Source organism: Mirounga angustirostris, unplaced genomic scaffold, assembly GCF_029215605.1.
Source record: "Mirounga angustirostris isolate CCGP_5_RB_7025 unplaced genomic scaffold, mMirAng1.0.hap1 SCAF_8, whole genome shotgun sequence".
NCBI classification, from domain to species: domain Eukaryota; kingdom Metazoa; phylum Chordata; class Mammalia; order Carnivora; family Phocidae; genus Mirounga; species Mirounga angustirostris.
Window position 1 is genome coordinate 35,964,464 of NW_026991716.1, and position 18,376 is coordinate 35,982,839.

The 18,376-nt window shown below is 37.9% G+C and overlaps 1 protein-coding gene across 2 annotated transcripts in view; it reads right to left on the reverse strand.

Annotated features, from left to right (window-relative positions):
- KIF6 (kinesin family member 6) overlaps positions 1-18,376 on the reverse strand; it is a 442,506-nt gene that overhangs the window by 319,523 nt on the left and 104,607 nt on the right. For both annotated transcript variants that reach the window (XM_064597574.1, XM_064597573.1), the window contains exon 6: positions 11,861-11,990. In XM_064597574.1, the coding sequence (XP_064453644.1) occupies positions 11,861-11,990 (130 nt within the window). The remainder of the gene's footprint in view (positions 1-11,860; positions 11,991-18,376) is intronic.

The following is an 18,376-nucleotide window of genomic DNA, read 5'->3' on the forward strand; positions in this document are numbered from 1 at the left end:
TCGGAAGAAGAGATATGTAACCTACAAGGGTAGAAACATTAGATTGGCAACAGACCTATCCACAGAGACCTGGCAGGCCAGAAAGGACTGGCAGGATATATTCAGAGCACTAAATGAGTAAAATATGCAGCCTAGAATACTATATCCAGCTAGGCTGTCACTGAAAATTGAAGGAGAGATAAAAAGCTTCCAGAACAAACAAAAACTAAAGGAATTTACAAACATGAAACCAGCCCTACAAGAAATCTTGAAAGGGGTCCTCTAAGCAAAGAGAGAGCCTAAAAGCAACATAGACCAGAAAGGAACACAGACAATATACAGTAACAGTCACCTTACAGGCAATACAATGGCACTAAATTCCTATCTTTCAATAGTTACCCTGCATGTAAATGGGCTAAATGCCCCAATCAAAAGACACAGGCTATCAGACTGGATTAAAAAACAAGACCCATCGATATGCTGTCTGCAAGAGACTCATTTTAGACCCAAAGACACCCCCAGATTGAAAGTGAGGGAGTGGAAAACCATTTACCATGCTCATGGACACCAAAAGAAAGCTGGGGTGGCAATCCTCGTATCAGACAAATTAGATTTTAAACCAAAGACTGTAATAAAAAATGAGGAAGGACACTATCTATCCAACAAGAAGATCTAACAATTCTAAATATCTATGTCCCTAACATGGGAGCAGGCAATTATATAAGACAATTAATACAAAAGCAAAGAAACACATTGACAACAATACAATAATAGTGGGGGACTTTAACACCCCCCTCACTGAAATGAATAGATCGTCTAAGGAAAAGATCAAAAAGGAAATAAAGACTTTAAATGACACACTGGACCAAATGGACTTCACAGACATATTCAGAACATTCCCTCCCAAAGCAACGGAATACACATTCTTCTCTAGTGCCCATGGAATATTCTCCAGAATCGATCACATCCTAGGTCATAAATCAGGTATCTACCAGTACCAAAAGACTGGGATCATTCCCTGCCTATTTTCACACCACAATGCTTTGAAACTAGAACTCAATCACAAGAGGAAAGTCAGAAAGAACTCAAATACATGGAGGCTAAAGAGCATCCTACTGAAGAATGAATGGGTCAACCAGGAAATTAACGAAGAATTAAAAAAATACATGGAAACCAATGAAAATGAAAACACAACTGTTCAAAATCTTTGGGATGCAGCAAAGGCAGTCCTAAGAGGAAAGTATATAGCAATACAAGCCTTTCTCAAGAAACAAGAAAGGTCTCAAGTACACAACCTAACCCTCCACCTAAAGGAGCTGGAGAAAGAACAGCAAATAAAGCCTAAACCCCACAGGAGAAGAGAAATCATAAAGATCAGAGCAGAAATCAAAGAAATAGAAACTAAAAGAACAGTAGAACAGATCAACGAAACTAGGAGCTGGTTCTTTGAAAGAATTAACAAGATTGATAAACCCCTGGCCAGACTTATCAAAAAGAGAAGAGAAAGGACCCAAATCAACAAAATCATGACTGAAAGAGGAGAGATCACAACCAACACCAAAGAAATACAAACAATTATAAGAACATATTATGAGCAACTCTATGCCAGCAAATTAGATAACCTGGAAGAAATGGATGCATTCCTAGAGATGTATTAACTACCAAAACTGAACCAGGAAGAAATAGAAAACCTGAACAGACCTATAACCACTAAGGAAATTGAAGCAGTCATCAAAAATCTCCCAACAAACAAAAGCCCAGGGCCAGATGGCTTCCCAGGGGAATTCTACCAAACATTTCAAGAAGAATTAATACCTATTCTTCTGAAACTGTTCCAAAAAATAGAAATGGAAGGAAAACTTCCAAACTCGTTTTATGAGGCCACCATTACCTTGATCCCCAAGCCAGACAAAGACCCCATCAAAAAGGAGAATTACAGACCAATATCCTTAATGAACATGGATGCAAAAATTCTCACCAAAATACTAGCCAATAGGATCCAACAGTACATTAAAAGGATTATTCACCACAACCAAGTGGGATTTATCCCTGGGCTGCAAGTTGGTTCAACATCTGCAAATCAATCAACTTGATACGTTAACAAAAGGAAGAACAAGAATCACATGATCCTCTCAATAGATGCAGAAAAAGCTTTTGACAAAGTACAGCATCCTTTCTTGATCAAAACTCTTCGGAGTATAGGGATAGAGGATACATACCTCAATATCATAAAAGCCATCTATGAAAAACCAACAGCGAATATCATTCTCAATGGGGAAAAACTGAGAGCTTTCCCCCTAAGGTCAGGAATGCAGCAGGGATGTCCACTATCACCATTGTTATTCAACATAGTACTAGAAGTCCTAGCTACAGCAATCAGACAACAAAAAGAAATCAAAGGCATCTAAATCGGCAAAGAAGAAGTCAAACTCTCACTCTTTGCAGATGATATGATACTTTATGTGGATAACCCAAGACACTCCACCCCAAAACTGCTAGAACTCATACAGGAATTCAGTAAAGTGGCAGGATATAAAATCAATGCACAGAAATCAGTGGCATTCCTATACGCCAAAAACAACACAGAAGAAAGAGCAATTAAGGAGTCGATCCCATTTACAATTGCACCCAAAACCATAAGATACCTAGGAATAAATCTAACCAAAGAGACAAAGGATCTGTACTCAGAAAACTATAAAATACTCATGAAAGAAATTGAGGAAGACACAAAGAAATGGAAAAACGTGCCATGCTCATGGATTGGAAGGACAAATATTATGAAGATGTCAATGCTACCTAGAGCAATCTACACATTCAATGCAATCCCCATCAAAATACCATCCACTTTTTTCAAAGAAATGGAACAAATAATCCTAAAATTTGTATGGAACCAGAAAAGACCCCAAATAGCCAGAGGAATGTTGAAAAAGAAAAGCAAAGCCAATGGCATCACAATTCCGGACTTCCAGCTCTATTACAAAGCTGTCATCATCAAGACAGTATGGTACTGGCACAAAAACAGACACATAGATCAAGGGAACAGAATAGAGAGCCCAGAAATGGACCCTGAACTCTATGGTCAACTCATCTTTGACAAAGCAGGAAAGAATGTCCAATGGAACAAAGACAGTCTCTTCAACAAATGGTGTTGGGAAAATTGGACAGCCACATGTAGAAGAATGAAACTGGACCTTTTCCTTCCACCACACACAAATAGACTCCAAATGGTTGAAAGACCTCAATGTGAGACAGGAGTCCATCAAAATCCTAAAGGAGAACACAGGCAGCAACCTCTTTGACCTCAGGTGCAGCAACTTCTTCCTAGGAACATCGCCAAAGGCTAGGGAAGCAAGGGCAAAAATGATCTATTGGGACTTCATGAAGATAAAAAGTTTTTCACAGCAAAAGAAACAGTCAACAAACCAAAAGACAACCGACAGAATGGGAGAAGATATTTGCAAATGACATATCAGATAAAGGGCTGGTATCCAAAATCTATAAAGAACTTCTTAAACTCAACACCCAAAGAACAAATGATCCAATCAAGAAATGGGCAGAAGACATGAACAGACATTTTTCCAAAGAAGACATCCAAATGGCCAACAGACACATGAAAAAGTGCTCAACAGCACTTGGCATCAGGGAAATCCAAATCAAAACCTCAATGAGATACCACCTCACACCAGTCAGAATGGCTAAAATTAACAAGTCAGGAAATGAGAGATGTTGGCAGGGATGCGGTGAAAGGGGAACCCTCCTACACTGTTGGTGGGAATGCAAGCTGGTGCAGCCGCTCTGGAAAACAGTATGGAGGTTCCTCAAAAAGTTGAAAATAGAGCTAGCCTACGATCCAGCAATTGCACTACTGGGTATTTACCCCAAAGATACAAATGTAGGGATCTGAAGGGGTACGTGCACCCCGATGTTTATAGCAGCAATGTCCACAGTAGCCAAACTGTGGAAAGAGCCAAGATGTCCATCGCCAGATGAATGGATAAAGAAGAGGGGGTATATACATACAATGGAATATTATGCAGCCATCAAAAGGAATGAGCTCTTGCCACTTGCAACGACGTGGATGGAACTGGAGGGTGTTATGCTGAGCGAAATAAGTCAATCAGAGAAAGACATGTATCATATGACCTCACTGATATGAGGAATTCTTAATCGCAGGAAACAAACTGAGGGTTCCTGTAGTGGGGGTGGGGTGGGAGGGGTGGGGTGGCTGGGTGATAGACACTGGGGAGGGTATGTGCTATGGTGAGCTCTGTGAATTGTGCCAGACTGTTGAATCACATATCTGTACCTCTGAAACAAATAATGCAATATGTGTTAAGAAAAAAAAAAAAAGAAGATAGCAGGAGGGGAAGAATGAAGGGGGGAAATCGGAGGGGGAGACAAACCATGAGAGACGATGGACCCTGAGAAACAAACTGAGGGTTCTAGAGGGGAGGGGGGTGGGAGGATGGGTTAGCCTGGTGATGGGTATTAAGGAGGGCATGTTCTGCACAGAGCACTGGGTGTTATGCACAAACAATGAATCATGGAACACTACATCAAAAACCAATATGTAATGTATGGTGATTAACATAACAATAAAAAAATTAAAAACAAGAAAAAGAAAGAAAATACAGTCTAGGTTATCTGGACACTGGATTAGTTTTCCAGGGCTGTCATGACAAAGTACAACAAACTGGGGGCTTAAACAACAGATGTTTATCATCTAATGATTCTTAAGGTTAGAAGTCCAAAATGGAGGTTTTGGCAGGGTTGGTTCATCCCTCTGAGGACTGTGAGGGAAGGATCTGTTCCAGGCCCCTCTCCTTGCTTATAGATGAGTGTTTTTGTGTTCACACAGCATTCTCCCTGGATATGTATCTATCTCCAAATTTCCCCATTTTATAAGGCCACCAGTCATACAGGATTAGGGCTCACCCTAATGACCTCATTTTAAATTGATGACCTCTATAAAGACCCCACCTCTCAATAAGGTCACATTCTGAGGTACTGGGGGTTAGGACTTTAACATATGAATGAAGAGGAGGGGGAAGGACACAATTCAGCCCATACAGACACTACTATGAAGTTTTGGTAGAAGACAACCCAGATACTATTCTCTTGTCCAAACTGGCTTGTAAAAGAGGCTTGTATTAGTCTAATGATTCACTCTGAGCAACATTACAACTCCTCGAAATGGATATTTAATGGCACTTTTAACAATGGAAGCTACTTCTAGAAGGAGGATTCAAAATAAACCCTGATTTTATTAATTCAGGATAGCCTTTTTCAAGATTCAGGTAAAATCCCCATGCCCCAGAAATCTTTGATAAGATCCACTCCTTCCTGATGATGATGATCCTTTTCCATGTCCCAGGTCAAAATGTGAACAATGGGATGGTTGCTAATGGGCATCAAATTTCAATTCAAAAAAAACAAAATGCTTTCTAATAAGTGGAATTATTCATCAATGAGCTATTGTATGTCTAAGCATGGCATCCAAGGCAGAAACCATAAAATAAAAAGAACCACTTAACTATAGTTAAAAAAAAAAAGAAAAACCAAAAGAAAATTTATAAAATTTTAAAATATTTGCTAAATATATGACAAAGGCAAAAAGTTATTATCTTTAATGTTCATTCATTCAATGATTATTTACTGAGCACCTATTATATGTCAGGTTCTGTTTCTAGGTATGGTGGATATGAACAAGACCAAGTCTCAGCCCTCACAGAGCCAACAAATTAACAGACTTACCCTAAGACTCCAAGAGAAAAACAATTAGAAGACATAAAAACAGAAATGCAAATGGTGAATAAATGAAAACAAGATTTTTTTTTTGCCTGCCAAATTAGCAGAACTTTCAGATTTTGTGGTGTTGGCAAGGGTGTAGAATATGGACTTGCCCACATTCTTATCTGAGAGTGGGTTTCAACCAGCTTCTTAATGGTAAAACCCAAACTGCTGCCAGGTTTAGTCTGAGCACATTTATGCTAAGATGGCAAATGACATATCCAATAGAGGGTTAGTATCCAAAGTAGATAAAGAACTCATACAACTCAACACTCAAAAAACAAATAACCCAATTAAAAAATGGGCAGAGGATGTGAACAGACATTTCTCCAAAGAAGACCTACAGATGGCCAACAGACACATGAAAAGATGCTCAACACCCCCTTATCATCAGGGAAGTGCAAATCAAAACTACAAGGAGATATCACCTCACACCTGTCAGAATGGCTAAAATCAAAAACACAAAAACAACAAGTGTCAGTGAGGATGTAGAGAAAAGGAACCCTCATGTACTGTTGGTGGGAATGCAAACAGGTGCAGCAATGTGGAAAACAGGAAGGAGGTTCTTCAGAAAGTCAAAAATAGAATTACCATATAATCCAGTAATTGCAATATTGGGTATTTACCCCAAAAATACAAAAACACTAATTCAAAGGGATACATGCACCAGTATGTTTATAGCAGCATTATGTACAATAGTCAGATTAGGGAAGCAGCTCAAGTATCCATTGACTGATGAATGGATGAAGAAGAGGTGGTATATAAGTACAATGGAATATTACTCAGCCATAAAAAAGAATGGAATCTTGCCATTTGCAACAACATGGATGGAGCCAGAGAGTATAATGCTGAGCAAAATAAGTCAGTCAGGGAAAGACAAATACCATATGATTTCACTCATATGTGGAATTTAAGAAACAAAACAAATGAACAAGGAGGAAAAAGAGAGAGAGAGAGACAAACCAAGAAACAGACTCTTAAGTATAGAGAACAAACTTATGGTTACCAGAGTGGAGGGGGTCGGAGTTTGGGTGAAACAGGTGATGGGGACTGAGGAGTGCACTTGTCGTGATGAGCACTGGATGATGTATGAAAGTGTCTAATTACTATATTGTACACCTGAAATGAATATAACACTGTATGTTAACTACACTGGAATTAAAATTAAATTAAATTAAATTAAAAATTTTAGATCTGCAGGTTTTGCATTCATTAAGCATTTCAGTAAGCACTTACTGTATGTCAGGCAGTGCTCGAGATACTGGGGACCCAAAGATGAAGAAAATATAAAAAGATCCGGGCCCTGAAAGAGCTTACTCCAGTTGAGGGGACAAATTTAATTTTTTAAAATACAGTTTTGTACATGTTCTAGCAAAAAGAAATAAAATGCTAAAATGCATACTCCTGGGCTCCACCGCAGAGATTCTGAATCCACTGATCAGAAATGACATCCAAGAAAGGTCTCTTGACTACTACAGGGTATTCTAGTGCAAGTTACCTCAGGCCACACTTGGGCACAGAATGCTCTAGATCATGGGTGGGCTGAGCCAATGGTCCCAGCAAGAGGACTTTGCAGGGCTTAACAGCCAAATGCAGAATGTCTTGGTCAATTAGATTTGATTAATTGATGGAAACATTTCAGTGATAAGATAGAAAAGTATCAAGTCATACTTGCTACTGGTGGGCTTTGACACTGGGTCACACACAGTTCAGCTTTGACAATTTATCCTCTTTGGCACAGCAAGTCAACTGTTTTAAAAAACCTATCCTAAGGACACAATCAGGTTTTATTCTAAACATTAGTAGGATTACAGAAATTATTTAAGAGTTCTGAATAAATAAGAAGAGGATGAAGCTACTCTTAATTACTTTTCCTTAGAATGTTGGCTAGGGGTAGAGAACACTGAAGGAAAGAGAGCTCCACTCTGTGTCCCTCAGATTCAGGCTCTGTTTTGCAAATGTTTTCTGGTTACCATGGCAACTTCTGTATGTCTCTGTGTAAATGGGAAATTGGGAACCTCATTTAAAAAAAAATGATTAGTGTGTTCTTTTTATCCTGGTAAGCTCGTTCTGTGCTGACAAATTATATTCTGACAGCTAGGTTGTAATCTAAAACATACTTTTTTAGAGACTCTGAATAATAAGGTGTTTCCAGTGATTGATAGTCTTCCTTTATATTTTTATGTATTTGCTTTCAATGAATTCAAAAGATAAACTGAAGTGCTAAATACTTGCTATACTTTTTAAATAACTCAGAAATATGTCCTCCCTTGAAAAAGTTGACATATGTCAATTTGATTATTGTACTTATGAGATGTAATAAAAGGAAAAAGCACAAGCTTCTAAATCAGTCAGACTTGAAGCTGAACCGTGGCCCTGACATTTGCTAGTTAGTTGTGTGACCTTGGGCAAGTAGTCTAACTCTTTGAGCCTCAGTTTCCATCTATAAAATAAGAATCAAAAATAACATATACATGTAGAAAGTGTCCACAACAGTGCCAAGTCTATTGAGCAGGTTCTTGATGTAACAAGTAGCTATCACTACCAAAGAAAAAATAAAAAGCAAGCACAGAAACATCCAAAACCTATCAGACTTGGTTTAAAAGAAATCGGGCTTGGGGCGCCTGGGTGGCTCAGTTGTTAAGTGTCTGCCTTCCGCTCGGGTCGTGATCCCAGGATGCTGGGATCAAGCCCTGCATCGGGCTCCCCGCTCAGTGGGAGGCCTGCTTCTCCCTCTCCCACTACCCCCTGCTTGTGTTCCCTCTCTTGCTGTCAATCTCTCTGTCAAATAAATAAATAAAATCTCTAAAAAAAAAAAAAAAAAGAAATTGGGCTTTACATAGAAAAAAAATGAATAAATAAAAAAATAATGCACAACCAACATTGTTAGGATTGAACTTTGTCAGGTTTTAGCTATTTATGATACTATTATTAGATACTCAGCAGTAATAGGAGAAGACTGTTGGAATTCTGTAAGGTGGTAGAACATGACAGATACTCTGGCACAAAGAAGTTTAAAGTCCTCAAAACTTTAGAAAACAATAATCTGAAAATACACCGTCAGCTAAAGTTAATGCATAACTTTGAAATATCAAATAGCCAAACTTTTAAGCTAATAGAGGTCATGGTGAACCAGGGCAGGAGCCCTCCCTCTGCAACCCATTCAAGATGAGAGAATATAATTGTGAGGGGAAGGCCTAGGTTTCTGTAGGCATGAGTCACCTCTGGAGGAAGGTTAGCATCGTGGCAGGGACAGGTTTCTCTATTTGTTTTCCAATAGCATTTACAAATTTACTTTTTCTCTCTTTCATATTCTGTTGGTGGCCAGGACTCAGTTATATCCTGTATCTCTAGGTTTGCTCTTTATTAAACTGTGTATGGAGAATCAGGATTTTTAGTAGGGCATTCTAAATCTTTTGTCATTATCTCCCTAATTCTGAACCCGCTTTTATTTCTTAAGCTTCAATTATGACAAATAAGATCACGGTGGATGATCACATGAGCAATTAATGTTGAAGCAAAACAAAAATGCAAAACATTGGAAAGCAAAACAAGATATTTGGAAATTAAGAAACACATAAAACTTTCTTTAAATGAAAATAATAATTTCAAGGTTCTTAAATCCATGTTACATGTGGCACATAAACTCAACCTATATACGTTAGTCTATTGGAAAGCATTCATGCAGAACTGGTAAAAAACAGCAAAACTAAGGACTCAGAATAACAGATGACAGCACCATGCTTACACTATCTGAATTTGGTTTCCATTTATTCATCTTATATCTAAGGCAGTACATTCTGGAAAGTAGAAATGGACAGGAAGAAAAAATCATTTGATAGAGATTTTCTCAGACTTCTTATCCTCCCAGCTTACTAACCTCACCCACTGCTTGTTATCAGAGACAAGGTAAAACACAGAACTCAGGAAGCATGGTTTAAAAAGGAAAGTGCCAAGAATATACAATGGGGAAAAGACAATCTCTTCAATAAATGGTGCTGGGAAAAGTGGACGGCTACATGCAAAAGAATGAAACTGGACCATACACAAAAATAAACACAAAATGAATTACAGACCTAAACGTGAGACCTGAAACCATAAAACTCCTAAAAGAAAACACAGGCAGTAATCTCTTGGACATTGCCCTTAGCAATATATTTATGGATATGTCTCCTCAGGAAAGAGAAACAAAAGCAAAAATAAACTATTGTGACTACACCAAAATAAAAAGCACAGCAAAAGAAACCATCCACAAAACAGAAAGGCAACCTAGTGAATGGGAGAAGATATTTGCAAATGATAAATCTGATAAGAGGTTAATATCCAAAATACATAAAGAACTGACACAGCTCAACACCCAAAAAAACAAATAACCCAATTAAAAAATGGGCAGAAGACATGAACAGACATTTCTCCAAAGAAGACATAGAGATGGCCAACAGACACATGAAAAGATGTTCATCAGTTACCATCAGGGAAATCCAAATCAAAATTACAGTGAGACATCACCTCCCACCTGTCAGAATGGCTAGTATCAAAAAGACAAGAAATAACAAGTATTAGCAAGGATGTGAAGAAAAGGGAACCCTTGTGCACTGTTGGTGGGAATGCATACTGGTGCAGCCACTGTGGAAAACAATATGGAGGTTCCTTGAAAAATTAAAAATAGAACTACCACTACGATCCAGTAATTCTACTACTGAATATTTACCCAAAGAACACAAAAACACTAATTCAAAAATAATAGACATCCCTATGTTTATTGCAGCATTATTTATAATAGCCAAGATATGGAAGCAACTCAAATGTCCACCAGTAGATGAATGGATAAAGAAGATGTGGTATATAGAAGCAATGGAATATTATCAGCCATTAAAAAGAATGAGAGCCTGCCACTTGCAACAACATGGATAAACCTAGAAGGCATCATGCTAAGTGAAATACGTCAGACAGAGAAAGACAAATCCTATGTGATCTCGCCTATATGTGGAATCTAAAAAACAAAACGAACAAACAAAACCAAACAGACTCTTAAATACAAAGAACGAGCTGGTAGTTGCCAGAGGTGAGGTAGATGAGGATGGGTAAAATGGGTAAAGGGGATTAAGAGGTACAAACTTTCAGTTATAAAATAAATCAGTCACAGAGATGAAAAGTACAGCATAGGGAGTATAGTCAGTAATACTGTAGTAACATTGCATGGGGCCACGGTGACCACCTCATGGTGGCAAGCACTGAATAACGTATAGACTTGTCAAATCACTATGTTGTACGCCTGAAACTAATATAACATCGTATGTTAACTATACTTCAATTAAAAAAAAAAGGAAGTGCCAGTGTTAATGGTAAGCTGTTCATTTGGGGAACTGTTCCCACACCACCCCCACACCCATTCTTTTACTTCAGTGTTGCTGGGTGAGAGCTTTGTGATGCTCCATCTTCAATCAGTAACTGGTTAGGGTCAGGGCCTCTGACCACGCTTAGTCAGTCCTGACTCCGGTCTAGGGTTTCCAGGTGAAATACAGGCACCCAATGAGCTCCAATGTTAGATTAACAATAAGTAAGTTTTAGTATAAATACATTCCAAATATTGCACTGAGGCATTCTTACTACACCTCATGGCATAGACATGCAGATCTGCCAACAACAGCCGCACATACAGCACCTCTCATGTTCCATGTATTGTTCTAAATGCCATATAAATATTAATTTCCTAAATACATGAAAATATATGGATCTGTAAACATGCGCCAATATTTGGAGGATCTGAGGTTAGGAATAATGAACTGTGTATTTTTAAATTTCAAAAATTATGCGAAAATTCCTATGATTAAAACATTTAAGGAGTTTCCATTGGTTATCTGCAAACTAATTTGTAGAAAATTGAAAATATCAAAGGTACCAGTCTAGAGATCAGACCCTGCTTCTTAACTAAGCTGAATGACCCTGGGAAAGTCTCAATTCTCTGAATCTAGAATTTCTTACCTGTGACATGAAATCTGGATGAGATTGTCTTTGAGGTTGTTCTGTCCCTAAAATTCTATTAGATCTTATAATATGGAAAAGCAGCTTGCGGAGAAAAGTTTATTACCTCAGCAATCATTCTGTTGGTGTCTCCTAAGAAGAGCAGATTTAGAGCTTCTTCCTCTGTGGCTGCCTGATGGAGAGACAGGTTTTTCAGGTGAATGTTCTGATCAGGGTCCTCGAATATTGTCACTTTCCTAGGGAAATGGGAAGCAACAAAACAAGGGACTTTGAGAATGAAAAGAACTGAAGTCTTCTTAAGGTTTATTTTTAAAAAGCTGTAGAGTACTACATCTTGAACTTATAAAATCAAACAATACACAAGACGCTGTACAGTACTGGATACACATCAAAACACTGACGTTCCCTTGACAGTACTGTTAAATAGTCTGGGGGCTGAAAAGTATATCACAATCTCCTGATTCAAGGCCATCTGTCTTTGCAATCGTCAGATCACTAAATCAAACATATTCTTGCCGAATTAAAAATGCAAATAGATAACCTTCTACCTATATATCAGGGAAGTCGGCTACATTGTTTTTTCTCTAATTCAGCTTCTTACATAGGTAAGGCACTAATTCTTCTTCTTCTAATTTTTCCCTTTTGTTCAATTTCATATCACTTTCAATTTACATGACCTTTCAAACTGGTTAGCTCATCAATTTAAACATGCTAGAAATTGGGCGCCTGGGTGGCTCAGTTGGTTGGGCGACTGCCTTCGGCTCGGGTCATGATCCTGGAGTCCCGGGATTGGGTCCCGCATCGGGCTCCCTGCTTGGCGGGGAGTCTGCTTCTCCCTCTGACCCTCCTCCCTCTCATGCTCTCTGTCTCTCATTCTCTCTCTCTCAAATAAATAAATAAAATCTTTAAAAAAAAAATAAATAAACATGCTAGAAATTGAAGTATCTGTCATCCTTCCAGGAGTTATTACCTTGTCTAGTTTTCTTATCAAGATGAGTTTTAAAATTATAATAAAGTTTTAGTTTGTCATTATTATTTTTATGTCCATCAAATGTGTTTCTTAATCCTTTTTTTTTTTTTACATCATATCTTTTCCCTCCATTACATCCTTATGGTCAAAGCTTTAGGTCTGGAATTACATTCATCTATTACAACTGCCTTCATGGGATGCCAACATCATTTCCTCCCCAAGTGAATCTTAACTCTGTTTCCAGAGTTGGCTTGTCATTACTCTCCTTGGAGTCTTTTTAGGACTTTCTGCAACTGAATACAATGTGAACTCCTTATACTCTGCTTCAAAGGCCCACCAATTCAACCAATAAAATTACTAAAGAGAGTTCCCTTCTGACTCTTGAGTGTGCCTCCTTGATTTTCTTAAGAATTGTTAAGGAAAGAAAATCTTATAATTCACTAGTATTGCCAAAAATTACCTCGGCATATCAGCACTTGCTTAAGGCATTTGGGATCGATGATAAGGGCATCATCTAGCATTATTTCTCCTTTAAACGTACAAATAGCCAATGGACGTGTGTCACTTGTCTATTTATAAAAACACATTTAGAATACCTTAAAAATAGAGATTTTGCAAGTATCATTTTTTTTCATCCTTCCCTTTGGTAAAGAGGTTATCTGGGCTTTCATATGTAGTTTGTGGGTAAGATACTAATTGACGGAAGAAAATGTAGCTCTACCACAGCACATCTGTGACCAATATGTCACTAATAATGTAGTCCTTTGCCAAGTTTTGGACTCCTTTTTGTCTCCTTCAACAATACCAACTAAGATGGAAAAAGATCTCTTCCCTTAATGAAAACAAGTGTATTTTATTTATTTTTCAACAAGACTCATAAGTGAGCTTATTAAAAACGCTTAAGAGTTGAAAAATGCTTGGAAAACATGAAGGCATTTTTAACTGAAATGGATGAATTGTGTTCTATTTTTAGGAACCCTCTCTATTCCTTAAACTTTAGATCCACCCTGACTTTCTAAAGTGCTCGAGAAGGTTTAGCTAAATTCAATCACTAGGGACACAGAAGTCAGAATGCTTCCTAAATCCACAGATTCTGGGTGCAGGAAATTAAGTAATACTGGAAGGAAGATGAAAACAGGAAACAAGTGAGGAGATGGTACATTCAAAGTGAAAATAGAAGAGAGTTCTTTTTCAACACAGAGCTAACAATGAATTCTCCAACTCTGAGGCCAAGTCATCTGTGATACATGTTGAACCACCAAGCCAGAGACAGCATTATCTTGTGCAAGTTCAGAAAAGGGGGAGGCTGGGGGAGCAGGAAATGATTCAAAGAAGAGAATGCTCATGCTCTTTGGGCACCCAAAGGGTGCCAGGCACCAGCATTGTTTCCTTTAATCCAGTTGTTCTCACCTTGGCTGCACACCGGAACCATCTGTGGAACTAAAAGCAAACAATAAAAGGCTGATGCTGGGTCCCGTCCTAAGAGATTTTAATTTGATGGTTCTGGGGACCTGGTCTGGGTATCAGAATTCACAAAAACTCCAAGTGAGTCTAGCGTACAGTCAAGATTGAAAGCCACTGAATTCATCTTTAATAACCCTACAAGGTAGATACATGGGGTGGAGATTTCTGGTTTCTTTATCTTTACTTTCCACCCAGTTCCACCCCATGCCCAAAGGGGAAAATTGCTCATCTTATGGGTTGCAGGAAGTTACTCTTGAACTACACCTACTAATAGGCAAGGTCACTGTGGATTTTAAAAAGGCTAGTCTTTTCTCGGGAAGTTTCTTGTCTACTCCCTGACTTCCCATACAGCTGATGGGTCAACTAAGTCACCCATCAGCCACAGCAGTAACTAATGCTCAACTGGGGATTATGATCTACCTAAACATCCATATGGTTTTTAACATTACCAAATCAAAGAAACCTAAGTGCTGGTAGGGACTCAACATACATACATCTCTCACCATTACTTCACTGAAATAAGAAATGCAGAAAACAAGCAGGTTTGGAATTCTGAAAGTGTTCATTTGTTAGACAGCCTAAATGGGTCACTGATATGGGATTATATTTACATAGAATAGTTAGAAGCATAAGGTAGAAAGTGTGAAATGTCATCAGAGGCATTTGGCTAAGCTACTTCTTTCTTCTAAATCACTGAGAACCTTTGATCTCCAGTGTGGCTACTTCAGAACTACTACACTTCTATATTTACTTCCAGGTCCTTGCCCAGCTTTGTCACTTTGATCAAAATACAATTTGAACATGCCCCCAGTTTTTCTGTCTAGAACTCTCAGCTGTCTTTTGTGACCCATTCCTATGCATCTCTCTGATGCTTTTCTGATATTATGTTTCCCTCACAATTGTCTGATTTCTTGCCCATGGAGGTTTTGAAAAGTAAATAAAACAGCAGGTTGGCGTCCAATTTAGTTTGGCTTCTTTCATGGTTCTCTACTTAGGGCTCATCTGTGGCCACCCTGTAAAAGGCTCTACCTCTGGCATCCTTCTGGAATCTTCTGTGGTGCAACTTTCTCTCTCTAGTCAGGATCTCCCTTACCAGTTCTTCTCAGATTCTTCCCTGGTTTCTGCCCAATCCCTTGGGCATGAGGCTTTGTACTTCCTTCATAGCCCTGCCTGCCTTCACTGAAAATCCCTTTTGCACTAAGCCTGACAGCCAATATGTCAGCCCCACTCACTCTCATGCCTTTCCTCACAGAAGCCCAGCCTGAGCCATGCCCTGAGTACTAACTCTTGCCTAGGTGGGCTAATCTGAGAGTGAGAATGTTTTAAACTTTGCTGCTGGTGGAATGCGTTTTCAAAGGTGGGGGAAATAAGAACCATTAGCAAAAGTTTCTCATCAAGTTGCTTCATTCCTTGGCCTTTTCTTTTTTTCTCTCTCTCTCACAAATCAATAGTTATTTCCTGAATCCTTAGTCTGCCACTCAATTCTGACTATAATTTTCATGGGCTTGAAAGAGGGCTTTATTAGAGTTTCTTAAATAAACATCCTAATTCCAAGATGGAAACCCCCCAAACTATTTATTTGATTCTTTTTGAAAGGGCTTGTGAATAGTTTTCCCTACAAAATGTTTCTAAAATGTTTAGATTTCAAGCAAAAAGTCACTGATAGCCTTAACTTGGACACCTAAGTGGAAAAGTTCTGCTAAGCATACTCGGCCTGCTTAATGATGGGGAAGAAGCGGGCTTTGTGTTTTCTCTGTAAACAGAGAATCTTTTCCATTTGGCTAAGTAGTTGGAATTTGTAGACTCTTTCTAACTGGCTGGAAGACAGAGAAAGAGCAATAGCCAAGCTCTTGTTCTCAATAAGGGAAGCCATCAATGAAAGAACCCTCCCCTCCCCACACCCTACCTCCACAACATTCCAATACCACCAACTTGCTGAACAGGAACTTTCCAGGAGTTACTGCAATGAATCTGGCTTCTCATTTACATGTTGTAAACACGTGTTGCCATGGTGCTGGGGTTTTTTTCCCCTACTTGCAAATGCCCCCTGTGATTATGCAGGCACCCTGCACAATGGCACCATGTCCAAGGGGGTGCAATTCGCATCATAAGTTTGTATATTTATTATGAAAAAATGTCTGTCAGAGGGCAGTAAAGCATCTTCTAACAAAACTAGCATATCACAACAGTTTTCCAACAGATGGCAGGGGCGCCTTTTAATAATTCACAAGAAGGTGCTATCCAGAATAGAAGTAACCCTGTCTAGTTAGTTACCTTGACTCAGAAATATCAATAGCAGGCCGGCCTCATGAAAATGGAAGGGGATCCAGTCAGGATCTTCTAAATAAATGGATATGTTTCACATGTTGTAAACACAGTCACACTATTCATTTTAATGAAGAAAATACTCTTTCATTCAGTGGTTTCAACCTCCTTTTTTTTTCCCTACCCCAACACACATTCTCAGAAGCTCTTCATGGTAAAGATTTGAGAAAAGGGAAGCGGCAAATTTTTAGGAGACATGTAAGGGGAACCATCCTTCCTGCATTTAAATAGTCTTAAAGTTAGATTTTCTTCAGATTAACTAAAAATCTAAGAGATGTCCTCTGTTATATAAAAAATTAGAACATCCCTTGAGGAGGTTTTACAAATCTGTAATCCATTTTTATATTGGTCTTAATCTAGACAGAATGGACTAAAAGTAATGGATATTTTTTCTATTTATTGAAAATTTTTTCTAGTAGATTGAAAAACATATCTTTTCTTTATAGTTTTATCTAATATTGTATCTTTTTACTGATAATGAAGAATCTAATCAATCACATGACATTTTAAAAACTAAGTTATTTAATTTCACCTACTAAAAATACCAGTTTCTCTAGTAAATATTTAAGGAATCAATTATATCAATTCTCAATAATCTCTTTCAGAGGAAAGAAGCAGAAGAACTAATTCATTTTATGAGGTCAGCATTACTTAATGCCAAAAATATACAAAGACATTGCAAGAAAACTAAAGACTAATATCTCCCATGAACAAGATGCAAAAATCCTCAACAAAATATTAGCAAGTCAAATCCAACAAAGTAAGAAAAGAATTTATGCCACACCAAGTGCGATTTATCCCATGTATACATGGTTGGTTCAATATTCAAAACTTAATTAATGTAATGCATCATACCAGGGCTAAAAAAGAAAAACCACATGACCATATCAATAGGTGCAGAAAAAGTAACAATGTCCACCACCCATTCATGATAAAAACTCTCAGTAAACAAGGAATTATATTCCACTGTCTGGATGTACCAAAATTAATTTATTCCTTTACCTACTGAAGGACATCTTGGTTGCTTCCAAGTTTTGACAATTATGAATAAAGCTGCTATAAACATCCATGTTTATGAGAAGAGTGTTGTTTCTTCAACACATTAATTATACCTAGTATGATTCTGTCTTTGACTATCATGGGTAATTCTCATTTTGGTCTTCCATTTCCATAGCAGTGGCCAACTGCTTCCAGTTCTCTGTCTTGAGTTCTTGCTAATTTCCAATTATATTCAGCCATAAATATCATGTTCCTTCTGGTGTTCCAGACTCACAAATAATCCATGATTTAATGAAATGCCTTATTTGACTTAATTCCATATAGTGATTATAGAGCCATACACTAAAAAATTTATCTTCTTCAGAGCTACCAACTTATTTTTCTAAAGAAAATATTTTTCCTCTCATTTTTCACTAATACTTGCTTTCTCATTCAGACTTCATGGTTGCACCATCAAAATTATGTGGTCAAGTTTTCCACATTAGGGGGAATTATAGCAGTAAACAGATCTAGAGGCCATGGATTTCTAATTTTGGAAAACCATAGCATTTCCTATCAGGGAAATAGCTTTATACACCTCTAAGATTATGCTATTGCATTTGACAAGTTCTGCACCTATTTACTTTTATTTATTTTCATTTTAACATAAGGTTTATTTTTTTCCAACTATAAAAGTCATACATGCTTCTTGTGAAAAAGTTTGAAAATTTAAAAAAGTAGAAAGAATTAAAAAAAATAAAAACAGAACCCCACCACAAGAACAATGATAATGCATTGATATACTTCCTTAAAACAATTTTCTTATGCTAAATATTTAGCAGATTTGTGGTAAAAATTTAAGTGCAGGCATGTTATTATATCCTT